This window comes from Rhinoraja longicauda, chromosome 16 (genome assembly GCF_053455715.1).
Source record: "Rhinoraja longicauda isolate Sanriku21f chromosome 16, sRhiLon1.1, whole genome shotgun sequence".
Lineage (NCBI taxonomy): Eukaryota > Metazoa > Chordata > Chondrichthyes > Rajiformes > Arhynchobatidae > Rhinoraja > Rhinoraja longicauda.
Window position 1 is genome coordinate 24,589,852 of NC_135968.1, and position 21,076 is coordinate 24,610,927.

Consider the following 21,076-nt stretch of genomic DNA (forward strand, 5'->3'; position numbering starts at 1 on the left):
AATAAACTGACCTTGAAACTTTGAAACCTTGGATTTATACCACAACTGTTGAACTTAGAGAAAATAGTGTCATCAACAAAGCCAATAGCCTAAGCGCAAAACAGAATCACCGGGCAACTTACACTTCCAAATATTAATTAAATTCAATTAGATTAATTAAAATCTTCCTTTATATACTTTTTACTGAATTGTGGAAACTATATTTGATAAATCATTATCTTTTAACTTAATGACAAATCAGATGAATTGCATTCTCCTTTGTGCACAATCCTGTTTTTGAGTCTGCACTATAACAGCATTGTCTTCAGAGCTGCAGAATGACTTGATGTTATTTTGCATTATTGCTCTCTGATGTAATTTCCTCAATATTGCCATGTCCCTGGAGAGTCAATTCTAAGTGTCAATTATTTCAGTCACACTAATCAATCATATCTCAAATATTAAAGCAGATATAACACTTTTTTAAACAGATGATGGACTGATATGGCATATTTTGAATAAAAAGCATTTAAATAAGCAGCTTGAAGAATTGCACCTACCAAAACCACACTTAGTTTTGTTATGATAGCAGGAGGCCTACTCTCATCAAAAGGTTGCCTCATTTTCCACTCCATGTTAAACCAGGTTTCCCTCAACCCAGCAGGGGCCTCTTTTACGGTCTCCTTCCCAATTCTGAAATCTTCACTAACTCAGTTACATACAAGGACGTTTTGAATAAATTACGAGGACTTAGCCAAGAAACAGCTGAAAGCACAAGTCATTGCTTGCCCATAAACAACTAACTTCTTTGTGGTGATGTTCCCAGTGGACCATATTACATTTTCACACAGTAAGGTGTGATCTGCTGTATAGAATTAAGGACGCCAACAAAATAGCAGCTGTTGTCGACATGCAAAACTTGCTCTACTTGTATCTTAAGGTTTCCAGATAAATACAATGCATCATAACACAATTCAAGATCATTTCAACAAATATTTCAATATTTGTTTTCATTTTCTTTCATCTGAGGTTTTATTGTAAGATATATGCTAGTATCAGATAAACTGAGCATAAAGCAGCATGACTATGGGGAATTGATTGAGACAGGTAAAGTGAGACAGCAAGATATCACATGGTGCTGTCATATGACTTCATGGCTCCAGATGCAGGATCATTTTCTTCCCATCTGTTATCAGGCCACTGAACGGTCCTCTCATTAGCTAGAGTATGGTCCTGATCTCCCATCAACCTCATTGGAGACCTTCAAATTACCTTTAATTGGACTTCAATGTTGCATCTTGCATTAAATGCTGCACTCTTTATCCTTTATATGTGCACTGTGGACAGCTTCTCCACAGATGCAGCTTGACTATTTGAGTATCTCCAGGCTATTCTGTCTTATTTCAAATATCCAGAATCCGCAGCACTTAGAATTTGATTTTTTTACGCAGGTGTTATAAAGTATTGAACATATAATCCCAGATGAGGCCTAACTAGTGCTTGTAAAAGGAGTTAGAATAACTTACCTACTTTTGTCCTCTATCTCTCTCTTAACAGGTAAGGATCCTCTCTGTGTTTGAAAATATATATTCTGGCAGCTTCAAATAATTGTATACATGATTCCAAATTGATTTGCTCCCTACGCCTGATTTTTTTTTTTAGAATTATGCTACAAACTGCTTTGTACTTTAACAGGTAATCAGGGCTTGGTTTACCATCTAATCCAAAAAGTAAGGTTTTGAGCAATGTAGCAATCCCTCTGTACATAATCTACATGTTCTCTGGTTCATAGACAAGATTGCCACCTCTGAGCAAACTGAAAGAAAAGGAGTGGAAAGGAAAATAAATCAACTTGAATAACAAAGGAGGTAAATGAGAAATGTTGCAGTTCAAAACTAATATAGATAAAAGATGTATTCATTCCGGTTTTGTAACCTTTAAGTATACTCCTACCACAGTCTTTAAATTCAACACAAAGACATACGTGGTTTACCAATTATTATGCTTCCAGCCTTCCTACAATGAAACTTGGTAAGTGACTACTTGAAGGCATAAGGTGGAGATTAGGTTAACTTAAATAATACCCATTCCTCTCTCTTGGGAAAGTGTTTTTCTTGGCATTCATCTCAAAATCTGAAACATGCTATATCGCCCAGCAAACCGATTCTCAACCAGACTAAATTAAACTATTTCCAACTTTTTAAAAAAATCTCTTATTTCAGAAATGTTCCCATGTTGAAACTAATAAAAGTACAAAAATAGACGGCAGTTATTTGGATAACCCAATGTACATTTTGAAATCTATTAAAGAAAGTGTCTTATTTTACAACATAATGGGGTTGGTCCTTTGCAATTTTTTGTACAATTGTTGCCACGGTTAGTTTGTTACCTAGATCTATTTCAACCTTACTTCATGTTATTCAAATTTTTGAAAGATTCATTTTTACAAGATTGGCAAGATCATGCTGAAATCTCAAAGTATGGCAGCAAATATTTCACAGACTTTTTAGACAATTCTGAAAGTAAATGCAAATTATAAAACATACAAAACTCGGAATGATGTTCATTTTCTTAAATGAATTCTTAAAATGAATATCTGAAATAATTGAAAAAGTCCAAAAGGACAATGCAATTAAAAGTTTCTCGGCAAGATAACAACTTTATTTGTGATTGGACCAGTCCTTGTCGGCTTGGAAGAAACAGACTTTGTGTTCTGAAAAATGTCAAACTTCCAGTTTATATCAACAATTAATATCTCATTTACCAAAGAGGCATAAATCATTTTTTAAGTAACAACCTAACACCACCATTAATTACCCTATAGCTTCTGATGTGAGTCAACAGAAAAATCACAAAATATTCAGAAACATTTTGGTAAACAATGGAGTCTCAATGACCAATACTGAATAACTAAAAATAAAGTTGTAACAGCAATTAGCTCTATGCAAATTGTTTGAGCGAAAGGTCTCTGCTTTCTTTTGAGGAATATATTTGTATGCTCAATATGATTACTACTAATCTAAGATTCACATATGGGTTCAAAGTCACTGATAGAAAGCTTTTCTCTATCATGCCTGGGGGAGAGTACAAACATCTTCCCATTGATGATTTGCTTGCCTAATGCTTGATAGTCAACCATGGAAAGATATGTAAGAAGGTAACAACGTTGGAAAGAGGTTGGAATTGGTTTAGAACTTGCAACATTACTTTTCTGTCTGCCTAGTGTTGAGGGATGTGCAATGCCCTGGATGGGTAGTAGGAGTTGACAATCTTGAGCTTGTGATATTTTCACTTGATCACTGGTGGAGGAAAAGACAGCTTTGCACAGTTGATTAATAAATCCGATCTAAATAATTTCAACTATGCTCAGGAGCCTCAAACAGAGTCAGTGCCAATTTATTTTGCATACCACAATTTTGAGTTTGCAGTTCAGCTTCAGTGAACTTGGCTTTCAAGTAGAATTTGAAACCCAAAATAAGACAAATGCATATTCCTGTCTGTTTTTTGAACAGTACATTAATCTGCTCTCATAATTCGAAGCGGCAAGTCTGGGCAAATAACTGTCATATTTATTAAACCGCACACCATTGTTTCTTGTCACTCTACCTGATTCAGAGTCTTCTGTTCATTCAGCTGTTGTTGCAAGCTTTCTTTATGTTGGTTTCCGAGGGCTAACTCTATTGCAATTTCTGCCATTGACTGCTGAAACATGTCCTGTTTTTCTGCAAACTAATATAGTGGTCAACATCAACAAACAAGGTTCGAAGAATGCTGTTTGAAATACTACAGGTATTATGCTCTTGTAACTTTTCTGCTTAATTTACAAGCACAGATGTCCTTTCATAAAAAGATTAAACATAAGCATTTCTAATTAGCTTTTACTTTCTCTGAGAGGATAAAAAGGTACACCCACCATGCTATACTCCCTTAAATTAACACATCTGTCCTGAATTTGTAAACACTTCACTGGCTTCATTAGGTGTAGACCTCCGAATCCACAAATTCTGGTTTCAGAAAGTTAGAACTACACTCTGGAGATTAATCTTAACAAGGCACAGATTTATGTAGTGAGAGCACAACATATTAAAACATTGCTGAAAGGAAACTAAAACGATTACATCCTCCTCCTCTTATAGAGCACTATACCTGGTAAGAACCTGCACAAACTGGTACTGCCAAATTAGCACAACATTGCAAAGGGATACATATCAAATTTCTAAGAAAAGTACCCGTCAAGGTTAAACATAAAAATATCAAACTGCTTACTTCTTTGTTTATAGTTTGCATTTCGAGTTCCTCATCACAATAAGTTGGATCAGTTCTGTTATTCTGTAACATTTTGGAAGCCAGCCAAGTCTTATGACTTTCTAAGTGTAAATCAAAATCTGTGGAAAAACACCAATTAAAAATATCAGATTATCATTGGTATGATGAACAAACTCAAAATAACTTGGAACAATGTCAATGTAATTGGTGAAAGGGAAGGCCATTTTTTGGAAAGCGTCCAGGTCCAGTTCAGAGTTCAGCATAATTCTAGTCCCACAAGGAAAGAGGCATTGATTAATGGGCAGTGACTCCAATGAAGGATGGAGATAATTGAGAAATTGTAACAAGAACAGTTTCACTGTAGGAATGCATTTTTTCATGGACTTAAAAGGTGAGACTTTATAATTACATTATAAATTGCCAAACTTAATTGTAAAATTGTGAAGATGATAATCAAGGCTCCAGAAATTGTCAAATGGAAAATATGATAAAAATCAGCAAATAAGCAAGTTGGTTCCTTTACTACAGGCCAGGAAGACTGAACTGAAAATTATGCTAGTTTTCTACTATAACTCCTACAGAAGAATGCTCAATGATAAATAGGATTGAGGGATTCCCTAAACTGGAACTGGATTGAACACAAGCTTTTCTACTGCTCTAATTGCAATGGAAACTGACATTTCTGATGAGATGAGTCTCACCGACTGTTACAGGCATGGACGTAGACTTCATTGCACAATTGTGCCAACCTGAATCAAAAAAACTTTTTAAAAATCAATATTAGACAGATGTTCCCTATTTTTTGAAAGTTGATTGAACCATTGTATTGGTGGCGGTTCCAGAGAAAGTGACATTGACCTTCGACATATACCAAATGGATAGAGGAATGATGGACGCATGCCAAAGATTTTATTTCTAGTTATCACATTCTTCTAAAAAAGAAATGTTGTCTGCAAGTTCTTGTTGGGTGAAAGCTGAGGAGCCCCTATTAGGAGCAATCCCAGAGAGCACTGGAATATCAAACCAAATTCAGAATATGTGTAGAAGATGGACTGAAGAAGGGTCCCAATCGAAAGGTTACCCATCCTCTTTCTCCAGAGATGCTGCCTGACTCGCTGAGTTACTCCAACACTTTGTGACTAAATTGAGAACATGTTGACATGAGGAACTGCAGATGCTGGTTTACAAAAAAAAAGAAAAAGTGCTGGATTAACTCAGCAGGTCAGGCAACATCTCTGGAAGACATGGATAGTGATGCTTTAGGTCAGGATTAGCCTGAAATACGGTTCCAACCTGAAATATTGCCTATCCATGTCTTCCAGAGATGCTGCTTGACCTGCCAAGTTACTCCATCATTTTTTTGTCAAATTCAGAAAATGCACTGATGGTGCTAAATGGAACATAATAACAATTTGGTTCCTCAGAAAAACATGATTTTAAAATGTTTGAAGTAGAAAACTCATTAGAATGAGAAACGTTCAACATGCAGGCTGACTGACCTTCAAAGACACTGTTCTGCACTTTCAAAACCTGATGCTCAAGTAGTTCTGTAGCGTCAATACATGAGACCAAATGGGCCTGGAAGAGAACGACAAAATATAATACAAATGCTTAAAGTGTTGGAAGAAGTGTCAAGTGACCACCTGGAACTCAATTATTTGATAAATAGGAAACATTCCACCAGTGACATTGTATCACAAACACGGTCACTATTGCAGGCAGCGATTTATAATCCTTACAAGTAAAACTGTGTTTGTGACTTCAAATTAACTTTGAAACCAGTAACTTCTAGAAACTGAGGTTTTATGATGAACTGTTAAATTTCCTCACTATATTTGATCTAGGGTCTCTATATTCCCCATTCTGTTGGTTGGAGATGATCAATGTGATTTCTTTAAATGTAAATTATTTTTTCAATTAAATGTAAGAATGCGTCATAAATTGTTATAATGTGTTTCTGGTAATATACAATGGACAAAAATTCCCCCAGATAAACTAGCCCAGTAGAGAAAATGAAATCTGACAAAGTGAGGAAGACAATAAATGATCTACATTTTAATGGTAACAACCTAAATTATAGACAAAATGGATCTTATTGTAAAGATATATCACTACTTTGATTATTTTCTATTTTCTTCCTATCTTTTGGCTCTCTTGGGCTTAAACCTTCCATGCCTTGCATAAATTTTATCAATAAATGGCTGATGTTCACAAGATATTATAATCACGAAAAATTATGTTTTTACCTTCCTCACTTGTAATTATTTTACTGTGGTTTTTCTACAATGCAGCAAAAGTGGTACAGGGTAAAATGTTCCTTTTCATGGAACTACTTTTGATTACTGAATAATAAGCATAACAATAAATTTTACTGGAGATATAGTATTGGAATCTTCTTTAAACAAAAATGTAGATTTATTCCCCACAAACAGAAAGCACAACAATCCCATCATATAACCTTCATTAAATTTTCAAAGATGTTAAACACCACCTGAGAATAGCAGTAATGTAGGCCCTTGCCTATCACATTTCAATGGCTTCCTGCTGCTGTTTCCAGAGCAACCACATAATAAACCAATCAGAATGTAATATGGAATATTAAGTGAACATGGTAAAAAAAAACACATATATTGTATAGTATTAACCAAAAAGGAGTTATTATGTAAACAATAACACCTATTATTTCCTGATTTTTTTTCACAGCAAAATAATGAGCCAGTAAATAAAGATTTGAATCAAATATCTCAATATATGAAGTTCAAGAAATCCTAACAGAGAGCAAAAATAATAAATAACACGAGATTTATCACAGACAGATTTATTACAGCAACAGTTGGCCAACATATATATATATATATAACACAAATCTTCAATGGAACTGAACAGAACAATTGGAAGCATGCAGCAACTAGTCAAATAATAGTTATTTGACAATAAGTGTACAACTAAACAATAGACTATTAAATAGTACATCACACTACTTGATGGAGAGAAATAAACAATATCTTGCCAAACTTCAAGCAAATTAGAATTCACTGATGATGGTCAAAGGTACAGCAAGAGAAGACCAATCACCAGGACTTTAAAATCCACAGAGTATTCCTGCTCTCGTCGCTTTAATGAAATGTTTGAGAATTATTGTTCTTTAATAAATGTGCATTAAGTTGCCAGCCAATTCTGAACATTATTGAGTGAAGCAGGCACACGCCTGTTGTTATATTTTATGCGGAGCTGAAGTAGATTTCGCATATGAAGAGCAACAATACACATTTTAAACAGTTGCTAGAGATGCCTGAAAAATGGCCACATCCAATTTCCATCTGGTCATCTATGAGGTCTCCTTGCGACACAGGGATACTGATCATTGAAACCAGGCCATGTTATGCTCAATTAATGCCTACATGATAGGTGCAGTGATACCATCAATAGTGCATACATCATATATAAAGTGGTACTATTGAAGCATATAAAAATGTGATCAGAAATCTATGATGTCAATTGGCAAATTAAAACATTTTCAATCAAGTTTACGTGTGCTTCAAATAACTAATATGATTGCAATTATTGAGATATCTGTGCTCTCAGCAGGATAGTCAGACTGGCTAATAGATCAAAAATTCACGATGAGATCACTTTTGTTGGTAAAAACTATTTGATTCTATTGGTGGCATTGCATCAAAGATATTACTTATTTTCCGTTGTTTTCTATAAAGATACTATGCAAATTAATTGAACATATTGTAGCCATATAGTATTACAGATGATGTAAAACATAAATTGATATCCTATTCTCTATAGGGCACTGCTGTTTGAATCTTTGTTTAAAATGCCATTTGCAGCAAATGGAAACAGCTGTTTCTGGTGACTGTTGGCTCTGGTATGGCATTTTATTCTGGTTGTGGATCAAATATTTTGGCTGCCCATACAGCCTAGCAATGTAGTTCAGCATTGCTTTAATAAAGACTTTCCTTCAACTGATCCATATAAAAAGAGGCAAAATAATATATCATCACAGGGTTACGCACTGTGAATCACTTTATTAAAATGAATACAAAATCTTTCATTTGTGCAGTGATTTCAATATTTCAGTATAAATAGAGTCGGTTTGCTCTGTGAAACTGCCTATGTCATGAGAGTGTTTTTTGGGGGGAACAGTTATGTGAATAAAAGAATCATAATTTCTCATCAAAAGGAAAGTATGCTTTAACAGAAAGTTCAGTTCTTCTTCCTGATTATCATTGTTTTGCTTCCTTGCCAATCCCAATGAGGCCTCATGCCAGATTCCAAGAAAAATCTCGACAAACCATACCAAAGTCAACAGCAAGCTGTAACAAACAGCATGTTTCCACAGGTTATTACTGTCATGTTTCATGCTAAGTCGTTTTCAACATTGATATGGACTACATCTACACATTAAAAATAAACATTGTGATTGACCTTTTCAATAATGCATGAATGTTTGCAAATTCATTTTACAGAGTTTCCTTTCAACTGATACAGTAAAAGGCAAAACAACATAGCACAGCAGGTTAGTGTATAAATAATGAAGAATCTATAATAAGAAAACAAGTTGGTGTATGTGCCTCATTGACCAATGTAATTCACATGATTTATTAAATGATATTTTATTTTTCCACGATCTCACTGACCAATATTAATCATGTTATATATCTGCAACCTATTTGATACCTTGTTGGGAGTTGAGCAACTCATTTAACTAATTGTTCTGGAATTGATTGACAAGCCTCTGGGCTAATTTGTAAGAGAGGGAAATCAATTGCTCTGGATGGAACTACATTCATCAACAGTCTGCGGTCTACATGAACCTGTAAAGATTATGTCAATAGATATTAACAAATATTTAAAGTTAATCTAAAGCATATTTCAGTAATTTAATAACATTTTTTTGTTTTACTTGTTTATACAATTAAAAATAGTGCTTTGAGTAACCTTATATAGAGCTTATGCACATTTAATAAGCAGTTCAAATACAATAGAAACATAGAAAAATAGGTGTGTGAATAGGCCATTCGGCCCTTCAATCCAGCACCGCCATTCAATATGATCATAGCTGATCATCTAAATCAGTACCCAGTCCCTGCTTTCCCCCCAAATCCCTTTATTCCTTTAGCCTTAAGAGCTAAATCTAACTCTCTCTTGAAAACATCCAGTGAATTGGTCTCCACTGCCTTCTGTGGCAGAGAATTCCACAGATTCACAACTCTCTGGGTGAAAATGTTTTTCCTCATCTCAGTCCAAAATGGCCTACCCCTTATTCTTAAACTGTGACCCCTGGTTCTGGACCCCCCCAACATTGGGAACATTTTTCATGAAACATGAATAATGACCAGTGAACTGAGAGAATAAGCCTCCAACTGCAGAGTTCTCATCATGGATGTACACTAGCTAAGAATTTCTAGTTTAAATTATTTAAATTTATTTGAGCTGAAACATTCTCTATTGGACTGTATTGTGAGAAATTGCTCACAATTTCTTTTTCAGCGCCTCCTTCCCGAACTCTCTGTATCTCACGCTCTCTCTACTCCAAACTACTAGCTATGTCCCTCTGGCCTCTCCGCTCTGCGCTCCCAATATCCCCTCTCCATTCCTTTCCCACACATTCCGATTCTCTGCTCTCTCCACTAATCCTATGTTTGCTTCTTCTGCACTCTTTCCGCTCACTTCCAGTCTTCCTCTCTGCCACACCGATTCTATGACCATAGTTCCCTGACCACTGACTCTCCAACTGCTGCCTGCATTTGCGTTTCTGTTCATCACCATTACTTATCCTCCAGCCATTCCTAAAGGAAGAGCTCTTGGGAGGTTCCATTTGTCCTCTAATCTGCCTGAATTTAGCAGGCCCTAGTCGCCTGATCTGCTGTGAGGGGTGGAGAGGAAAGGGGGATTTTTTTTAGTACAATGGCAAAATGTGGCAAATAATGCCCTCTTGTTGAAATGGCCCCCAAATCAACAACCCATTCAACACACATTCACCATTCACTTTGGGTTGCAACCCTCGATTTAAGAACAACCACATTTGAGATTTATTATGGCTACAACTACAGACTGATCTATCAAAACGTACAGCCATTATGCATTGACACTGTACGAATAGATGTTGGTGAAAATGTGAAACAATCTAGTCAAGAAAAATTTACAGCACCAAAATGAGCATTGACCCATTGACTTTGTGCAGGTTGAAAAATGGCAAGCCTACTTTTTTTTTCTAGATATTCCATGGAAAATAAACATTTGGAAAATCTTTGTAAAGAGTTTGTGAAGATATGTGTGCCATTCCAATGATGATTTCTCGACTTTATCACCAGATAATTGCATTTTGCACATCCAGTAGTCTCCAGGCAGAGCATAGCATTACGGTCTGTATTGGGATTCTACACAAAACACATGCAAACCATACATTGCTAGTTTCCTGACCACCCTCACAATATTCACTCTCAGACAATAGAGGTCATAAACTCCATAAATTTCACTAATGCCCAGAAAATGACCATGTATTAACCACATTATGGAAACATCTCATCCAGTGAGTTGGGACATAATGCAGCCAGATAGTATTTTAAAACATGTCCTTCAGCATGGTAATTCTTTTTTCGTAGAACTAGTGATGAAACTATTAAATATCTTAATTGCAAGGGTTTCAATGCACATACATTGTTGCTCAGCCCCTTCTCCCCTTGAATAGTGTTGCATTATATTTTGTACAACTATGCTGGGAAGATAGCAAGTAAAACATGTTCTTACTTTCATTTTGTAGCATAGTGATTTCTGCTTGCTATAATTAGGTCTAATTTGTGAGTTATTTTTTTCCAAGGGAAGGGTTAGATTGATGACTCTGCAGTCCCTCGTTTTCTTCATGGATGCCAATTAGTTTATCTCTATATTCCCTGCTCAGGTGTCAAATTTCTGGAGAGTAAAATAAAAGTTTTCATGTCAGCTTTGATGCATTGGCCACAACTGGCTCTCAAGGACATCAGCAGGCTCCTTTGATACCATTGATAGCATTTATGTTTATAATTAAGGCTTTTACATAGTTGCAGGTAACATTTTGTGCAGTCGTTAAATCTAGTACAATGTTGGTGTAATCTTCAGTTTACAAACGTAGGCACACTATGGCTATTGATTTACTATCATATATTGAATTGGGGTAAACAACTTGTATATCCAATGTTTCATTGTTGCAGAAGGTGTTCAAAACAAAAACCTTCCCTCGTGAACCTACACTGCACTCCCTCAAGGACATTCTTGCTATTGAGGGAGTGCAGCGTAGGTTCACGAGGTTAATTCCCGGGATGGCGGGACTGTCATATGATGAAAGAATGGAGCAACTGGGTTTGTATTCATTATAATTTAGAAAGATCAGAGGGGATCTTATAGAAACCTATAAATGTATTAAGGGATTAGACATGCTAGATGCAGGAAACATGTTCCCGATGTTGGGGGAGTCCAGAACCAGGGGCCACAGGTTAAGAATAAGGGGTAGGCCATTTAGAACTGAGATGCAGAAAAAACTTTTTCAAACAGAGTTGTGAATTTGTGGAATTCTCTGCTCAGAAAGCAGTGGTGGCCGATTCACTGGATGCCAAAGATACTAGAAGAGCAAGATGGACCACTCCGTTGAAATCGCCTATACAGAAGTGTAGTACGCAACGGAGCGGAACGTCCGCCATTTTAGTAGGCAAAACCCAACATTCGCTATGCCTCTCACAGTGTAATCAGTGTTTTGGGGGAACAGTATGTGTGATGATACCATAAAAATGCAGAATATATCTCATCTATCAATTCACAGATTTTTATTATCTTTCTTTTTAAATGTTTCTGCCTACTAAAATGGCGCCATGACATACAACGGTTTTTATGGTCGAGTGGTCTATCTTGCTCTGCTCTATTATCTTTGCTGGATGCGTTCAAAAGAGTTAGATAGAGCTCTTAGGGCTAGTGGAACCACAGGGTATGGGGAGAAGGCAGGAACGGGGTACTGATTGTGGATGATCAGCCATGATCACATTGAATGGCTGTGCTGGCTCGTAGGCCCGAATGGCCTACTCCTGCTCCTATTGTCTATGTATCTACCTATGTGATATTTCATATGCATGACTGACACTCATACATTTCTGTATATTTTAATACATTTTTCTTTATTTATATATTTCGTAGACTATATTTATTCAACAGTCATATAATTTTCAAGTCAAATGTATTTCCTACTCTGTACAGTGGCTTTTTATCATTCTACTGAAGAATACATTCGTTGCCATCATTTTGATTACATTTTCACCATTAAACAGATTTAGTATGTCACAAATTATGTCCTGGGGCTGAGACTAATGCAATTTTATCAGCTTTGGTATCCAAATAAAATGTCATAAATTATGTGACTACGTACCTCAGAGTATCTCAACAACACAATAAGAATTTCTAAAAGAGAAAGCAAAAATTCCCATCAAATCTATCGGATTTCACGAAGTTATTTGTGAAGATTGAGCACTTTCATTAGGATATAGATGAAATCCCCTAACAGTGGAATGAACACACCCATTTACTGAAAACTTGATTTGCCTACAGGAATGGTGATGAGGAAAAACCTTTTTCACTCAGAGTTGGAAATCTGTGGAATTCTCTGCCTCAGAAGGCAGTGGAGGCCAATTCTCTGGATGCTTTCAAGAGAGAGTTAGATAGAGCTCTTAATGATAGCGGAGCCAGGGGGTATGGGGAGAAGGCAGGAACGGGGTACTGATTGTGAATGATCAGCCATGATCACATTGAATGACGATGCTGGCTCGAAGGGCCGAATGGCCTACTCCTATTGTCTAATGGAATGCAGGTGGGAGATAATGCTTATAAGATGGACAAATACTTTGAGGAAAAATGCCCTAATAACTGAAATACCTAATAATTAATATCTAATACATTAAATGAAGTTCATAACAGTATAGTAACTTTGTAAACTTTGTGAACTTATAGTAAATTCAGTAACTTTGCTATAAAGTTGCTATACTTTGAAACTTTGCCCATAAAGTTGTATTTTAGGCTTTGACCTTTTGAAAGACCTAAAGGTGATATTCACCCAGACCTATTACCCTGCAAGGCATAACTATAAGAAAAGACAAGTGTGATGTATAAGCAATATTATCAATTCCACAAGAACAATGGAGGAAAAGAGTATAAAAGCAAGATTAATTTTGAAGATTGTTGTTTTGGCCACAGATAGAATACTGCGCCCAATCCTGATTATTGCAATTTGAGAAGATTATAAACAGTCTGGAGAAGTTTCGGAAAAGATTTACGAGAATGGTTCAAGGTTTGAGGTATGTCAGTTATGAGGTTATACAAGAAAAACTGGTGGTGCTCTCCTCAGAGCAGAAAGGTTGAAATGAGATTTGACAGAACTGTACAAAGCCGTGTTCTATTCAGATCGGACATGAAAAAGCTGTTCCCTTTGACAACATATCAACACTAGTGACACTGTAGTGAAGATCAACTCAATAGCTAGGTTTTTTTTTAGTAATCATTGTACTGTCACTTAAAGCTTTATGTCAAAACTCCAAGGTATTGTCATGTTCAGCAATGCTTGTGTGATAAATGGTTAACCAACCATGAACAAAGGCAAACTTATAGATTTGCAATGTAACGTACTTAAAGAGATCAATAAAAATGATGAGATGCACTTCAACACAAAAGGAGTAGAAGATATGGAGCTGGTAGCCACTCATGTAACTGAAAGTACTTTGCCAACCTGTAGACATAGATTAATGACACACATAGATGCTGAAAGCATTACATTCTCAGCATCTACAGAAATTTGAGTTTGAACAAAAATGTGAGTGTTTTAGGTTTAGGCTTGGAGATACAGCACGGAAACAGGCCATTCGGCCCACCGAGTGCACACCGACCAGCAATCCCTGCACATTAACAACTATCCTATTGTTAATATCATACCAAGCCAATTAACCTACAAACCTGTAAGCCTTGGAGTGTGGGAGGAAATTGAAGATCTCGGAGAAAACCCATGCAGGTCACAGGGAGAACGTACAAACTCCGTCCAGACAGCACCCGTAGTCCGGATCGAACACAGGTCTCTGGCGCTGTAAGGCAGTAGTTTTACCGCTATACCACCATGCCGCCCTTAGTGTTCTTTATTGTCTGCTGTTCATGTCAGGATGCATTGAATACAAGGCTGTTATTGCTGCATGCTGTGAGGTATGAATATGAATCTATTAAATTTTATTTATTTGTGGCATTTATTATATTAATATTATACATTTTTTCAACATTTTTTGCAGTTGTTTCTAAATGTTCTACATATCCTGGTTCTCAGAAAACCTTTACCAGGTGGTACAGCTATCAGTTGATTTATATTAAGTATGCCATCTACTGGCATTTTAGACATGATTTAAACTGGCAGTCCTGGGCTTTTCTATTATACTGAGTGTTAAAAGGCCTGAGGATCATGTGGTTAGCTTTATTGGGAAATATTTTATTGTTAGAACAATTCAGTCTAATGATATTTTCTCAAAAAAACTTTCCAAAAATACCAATAGCATAACAATAACCACTACTATTTTATTGCTGAATTGATTTTTGTTTCTTATATTGTGCCATAATGACATTGGTGTTCATCTGTCTCACTCTGAATCTATATTAACAGCTTCAGATTTAACTACATAAACCTATTCTCCTATGCTGAGAAGTAGTTGGCATATCTATACATCCAATCCTCACCTATAGCTGTCTCTTCCCTCACCAGATTCTTCTTACAATGGTATCTGCTTTTCATTAGACTATTTGAAACATTATTCTGCCTTTCAGATGCTTAATATGTATTCCCGCATTTTGTTTACTATCGATCATTTTAGTACATTCCATATGGCTCAAATTGAGCTGTGAATCTAAACAGCCAGGATTCCTTCAATTTGAGAAATATAATATCTCATCCTGCTTTAGAGATCTACCTGTATTTAATGCATTTATGTTAAAGCAATTAAATCACTGATCCTTGTTGCATAACAAAACAGATTAATATGCTGATTACCCTTAGGGATAAGCAGATGTATGCCGTGCACAGAATCGGATTTTAATTTGGTTCTCACCATTCCAAACAGCTAAAACAATCTTTTTCCTAATGATGAAAGTTCACTGACTGTTTCCATGCTACAACAGTGATAGATAGTAACTTTAGATTGCAACAAATGATTACGCTGTAGAAATATTCTATATTTGGCAGATATATACAAGCTGAAATGCAATGATTTTGAACATTTTGGAATTGTTAAATTTAGAATAGAAATTAAATGGAGTAATTCTTTTGGAATAATCTGAAAATATCTCTCCTTGTTCATACATTTGCTACATAGGATAAAACATTGCTAAAAGACTATTAGGAATTAGGATTAGGAAAAGAGGAGGTGCAATAAGACCTGGGTGTGCTTGTACATCAGTCACTGAAAGTAAGCATGTAGGTACAGCAGGCAGTGAAGAAAGCTAATGGCATGTTGGCCTTCATTGTGAGAGGATTTGAGTTTAGGAGTAAGGAGGTCCTACTGCAGTTGTACAGGGCCCCGGTGAGACCGCACCTGGAGTATTGTGTGCAATTTTGGTCTCCTAATTTAAGGAAGGACATTATTGCTATTGAGGGAGTGCAGCATAGGTTCACCAGGTTAATTCCCAAGATGGCGGGACTGACATATGATGATAGAATGGGTTGACTGGGCTTGTATTCACTGGAATTTAGAAGGATGAGAGGGGATCTTATAGAAACATTAAAAAATCTTGAAGGATTGGACAGGCTAGATGCAGGAAAAATGTTCCCAATGTTGGGGGAGTCCAGAACTAGGGGGTCACAGTTTAAGAATAAAGGATAGGCCATTTAGAACTGAGATGAGGAAAAAACATTTTCACCCAGAGAATTGTGAATCTGTGGAATTCTCTGCCACAGAAGACAGCGGAGGCCAATTCACTGGATGTTAGATTTAGCTCTTCAGGCTAAAGGAATCAAGGGATATGGGGGGGGGGGGGGGGGAAGCAGGAATGGGATACTGATTTTAGATGAGCAGCCATGACCATATTGAATGGCGGTGCTTGCTCGAAGGGCCGAATGGCCTACTCCTGCACCTATTTTTCTATGTTTCTGTATTTCTAAGACTGTCACCTATTTCCACTAAAATTAAAACCATAGCTACACGATGACTTTTAATAACCCTAAACTCCTCGTACAGCCTTCCATGCAGTCAGCATGCACTGGAAAAGCATGGTCAGGCATCAATGCAATATTCCATCTACTGAAGTTAATTTACTAAAAGTCATAAAATATCTGGCGTAAATTCAGCCTACAATTATTTACTTTTATTATTTTTAGAAAAGCATCAATAAGAAACAATTTTAATGCATTTCAATATGCAGAACTCAACAGATTCCAGTTACCTTTACAATGTTTGGCCAGTATTTATACACTATCAAAATTTTATGTGCACAGCCAGAATAGTACAAAAGGTTATATAACACAAAATCTGACTTTATTTTAATTCTCATCCTTCCAGTATGCTTAACCTGCACAGCTTTTATTTTCTACTGGTGACTTACTGACTGTTTCTAAACTACTACTTTGATTTTCTTTTTGCTTTAAATTGCAACAAATGATGAAGCTAAAGAACTATCTTGGATTTGTGACTTTAATAGCTTAAGTTACATTAGTAATGCTTTGTTGGCACAAAAGCAATGTTAATTTCATATGCTTTATATTTGTTGAATTCTCAGTGTTTACAGAACAAATATAATAGTAACTTTCTTACACAGAACGAGAAAAAATACATCAAAGCAGATGCACCACAGAATAGGTTTCAAGTTCATTCCCCAGACAATGATGTGTCAAAATAAGACATGGGGGATTATCTTTCTTTATACCTTTTAAATTATTCTTGACAAGATACATTTCTATTTCACAGGGAAAAAATATCAGTTACATGTCTGTAACATTTTATTCTTAGTAGCTGAATCCTTTTCAAATGTCCCATTGTTTTACAATGGAAATGACACCCTTAAAATGACAACTTAATTTAAAATGTCATTTGCTGGATTGAAGGGAATCCTTTGCTGTACAAACAATATTCACTCAAACAACCTTCTTGAAAAGATAAATTTGGCTTGAAGCATGTTAAATACAGTAACCTTGATTTCAAATTTACAGGGGCTGTTTCCCTATGTTTTCCCAGGAGGGCTGCTGTTTTATCACTACTTCAGTCGTGAAGATTGGTAGTTGTGTTGCCTTGCCCTTTGGCTGGAATTAAAAAGAACATTCTTATTTGAGATGGCCAAAAACATTCCAGTGGACTACTCCCTGATGGATTACTCTTTTGTTCAGTCCTACTGTAAGTATTGTTGGTTACCGAAAGCCATTTTAACTTTAATTGTTCAAAAATACCTATACACTGAGATTTAGTGTATTGCTCAAATATTCAGATCACATTATAACATTAGATAAACACATTTTTTAAATGTTCTGAACAAGACAATTGTCAAAAAAGCTATTCTCACAGCCATATTTTGTTTGATGTTGGGGGAGTGCATCAAATCATTTAAGTGACTCGTGTGGGATTCTTGCTCTGAATTTTGAACAATAGAACATAATTTAAAAAAATAATTTCCTGATCTTCAGAGTATACCAAAGAATGATATTTCAAACAAAATCAGGAAATTCCATGTTCCTCAGAAGGCAGAGGAGGCCAATTCACTGAATGCATTCAAGAGAGAGCTAGATAGAGCTCTTAAGGATAGCGGAGTCAGGGGGTATGGGGAGAAGGCAGGAACGGAGTACTGATTGAGAATGATCAGCCATGACCACCTTGAATGGTGGTGCTGGCACGAAGGGCCGAATGGCCTACTCCTGCACCTATTGTCTATTGAAATTTGCTTGTTTCTTGCAAAATGGTGGAAGAAGGGTAGGTAGAATACTGTTCATACAAATTATAACAAAAATATTTCTGTGAAACCAAACTAATTGTCTCATAATCCGGTTAGCAAGATACAATATGGCAAAAAAAGAGTTGACGGATCCTAGGTCTACCTGCTGTCCACATTTCTCACCTGCAAGCTGACTGCCCTTTCTAAACTACTCTGCACAATGGCCAGCAGAATGTTCTCTGGGTACCCATTCAGTAACTAGACCTCAGCTGGTGACACCTGAAGACCTTCCCCCACAATGTCCAATAGCCTTTTTACAATTCACCAGTCACGGCCTATTAGTGTTTAAAATAGAATAACTGCAAATACTAAATGTAAGTACTGGAAACATTTCAAATGATATAAATTAATTACACCACTTATGTGCATTTACCATTTTACTATGGATCAGTATCTCCAATTGAATTAAAGGGGGCTGGCATTTCTGGTATTCAAAGTGTTTCCAGTCCCTCTCTACAATACAGCAGTGCTTCAGAATTGGGCTCAGTGGCAATCACCAGTTAATATCCAGTGCACCAATGCGGAGGTGGGAGAGTGAATGAAGGATCACCAACAGTTCTCTGTGCACCTGCCAGCTAAACATAGGGCATAGAACAGTACGTCCCTTCAGTCCACAATGTTTGTGTCGAACATGATGCCAAGTTAAATTGATCTCATCTGCCTGTGCATAATCTATATCCCTCTATTTCCTGCACATCCATGTACCTATCTAAAAGCCTCTTAAAAGGCATTATCGTATCTGCCTCACCTCCACTCCTGGTAGTGCATTCAGGGCAAACACCACTGTCTGCAAAAAAAAATTGCCCCACACATCTTCAGGAAATGTGTCCCCTCTCACCCTTTCGCTATGCCCTCTAGTGTTGGACATTTCCTCCCTGAGAAAAAAAGGTTCTGACTGTTTACCCTATCTATGCCTCTCATATATTTATATACTTCTATCAAATCTCCCCTCATCCTCCAACATACCAGAGGAAAAGGTATGCTGCTTGGGGTTGAATAACCTGCATTGGTGGCAAGTATCTTCTTACGGTGATCCAGGCTCAATCAAAACATTTTGCTACTTGGATTGCTGAAAAGCAAAATGCTTCAATCAGATTCTGGCTTCATATTTCTTTATAATATAAAAGGATGTCATTCTGTCCATCAGGTCCATGCTGGCTCTCAAAGCAATCCCATCAATTCCATAGATAGATACAAAAAGCTGGAGCAACTCAGCGGGTCAGACTGCATTTCTGGAGAAAAGGAACAGGTGACGTTTTGGGTCGAGACCCTTCTTCAGACTGAGAGTCAGGGAAACTAAAGATATAGACGGTGATAAAGAGAGATATATAACAAATGAATGAAAGATATGCAAAAAAGTAACGATGATAAAGGAAACAGGCCATTGCTAGCTGTGGACTATGTGAAAACGAGTAACAGACAATGAGACTCAACAAGTCAATGTTGAAGCTATACGTCTTGGGTGGGGGAGGGATGGAGAGAGCGGGGATGCAAGGGTTACTTGAAGTAAGAGAAATCAATATTCATACCACTGGGTTGTAAGCTGCCAAAGCAAAATATGAAGTGCTGTTCCTCCAATTTATGTATGGCCTCACTCTGACAATAGAGGAGGCCCAGGATAGAAAGGTTCGTGTGGGAATGGGGAGGGGAATTAAAGTGTTTGGCAACTGGGAGATCAGGTAGGCCCAGACGGACTGAGCGTAGGTGTTCAGTAAAACGATCGGCCAGTCTATATTTTGGTCTTGCCGATGTACAAGAGCCACATCTTGAACAACCAGCATTTGCAGTCCCATCAATTCCAATCCTTATTTCTTCCTTGATAACCTATTCTCTCTCATATTGAATTCCCCTCATATTCTCCTACCATATACCTATACTGAGTAATTTGCAGTCGCAATTAATCTACCAAATGGCACTTTTTTGTGGTAGGGGAATTAACTGGAGCATGGGGCAAGGTGGCGCAGTGGTAGAGTTGCTGCCTTACAGTTCTTACAGCGCCAGAGACCCGCGTTGGATCCCAACTATGGATGCTGTCTATACGGAGTTTGTACGTTCTCCCCGTGACTGCGTGGGTTTTGCATTGATGGGGGGTTTTTTCCAAATATTTTTTTAAAATAGCAATTGATAGCCTACCTCAGCATTTGAAAACCACAACACTCTTTTTGGGAAGAATGTATTCATAGGGAAGAAGAGGTGTTAGAGGAGTGTAGAAGGATGGGGGAGAGAACTATTTGGAGGGTGTGGTATAATTGGTATACCTTGTGAGCTAATTTTCACACCTTTGTGTTAGATAACACTTGCCAGCTCACTCAGTATTTATTAACCTATGTGAAATACTTAATAAAATTTGACATTATTGTAGTTAGATTGTAATTATATGTTTTCATATCTAAATCTTATATAGTCCTTCTGTATGTATTAATTTGTGTGATGAAACTAGGTTAAATATTTCTGAACATTGTAAACAATAAAGCATAAATGAAACAAAAGGAAATTCCATTGAAATTGCTTAGTCACGGCATTCTATCTGTATTTAAAATTCTTTGTCAGGGAAGCTTGTATTTCAGGACTGTTTTATTGGCTTTTGTGTCATTCACCAGTGAAGGATTGTTAGGGTGTGGAAGATAGGCGTGGAGGAGAGGAGGCTTTGGTGGGGGCATAAATATTAGTTGACGGGTATAGGTCAATTATGCAATGACGAACATTACCAGTGGTTGAGATAATATTTTCTTCAACACTACCCTTTACTCTATAATACTCTATATCTTGGCAAAGACATTCAAATTAATTCATATGGTTTAAGATTATTTTAGTACAGTTAGATGTTGCTATCATGCCAATCTGTAAATTATTTATC

At 36.7% G+C, this 21,076-nt stretch overlaps 1 protein-coding gene across 1 annotated transcript in view; it reads right to left on the bottom strand.

Annotated features, from left to right (window-relative positions):
* Positions 1–21,076, bottom strand: part of LOC144600831 (uncharacterized) — a 140,820-nt gene that overhangs the window by 61,982 nt on the left and 57,762 nt on the right. Inside the window, exons 6-8 of the mRNA XM_078412720.1 lie at positions 5,745–5,823; positions 4,246–4,364; positions 3,586–3,708 (exon numbers count right to left, since the gene is read on the bottom strand). Coding sequence (XP_078268846.1) covers positions 3,586–3,708; positions 4,246–4,364; positions 5,745–5,823 — 321 coding nt within the window. The remainder of the gene's footprint in view (positions 1–3,585; positions 3,709–4,245; positions 4,365–5,744; positions 5,824–21,076) is intronic.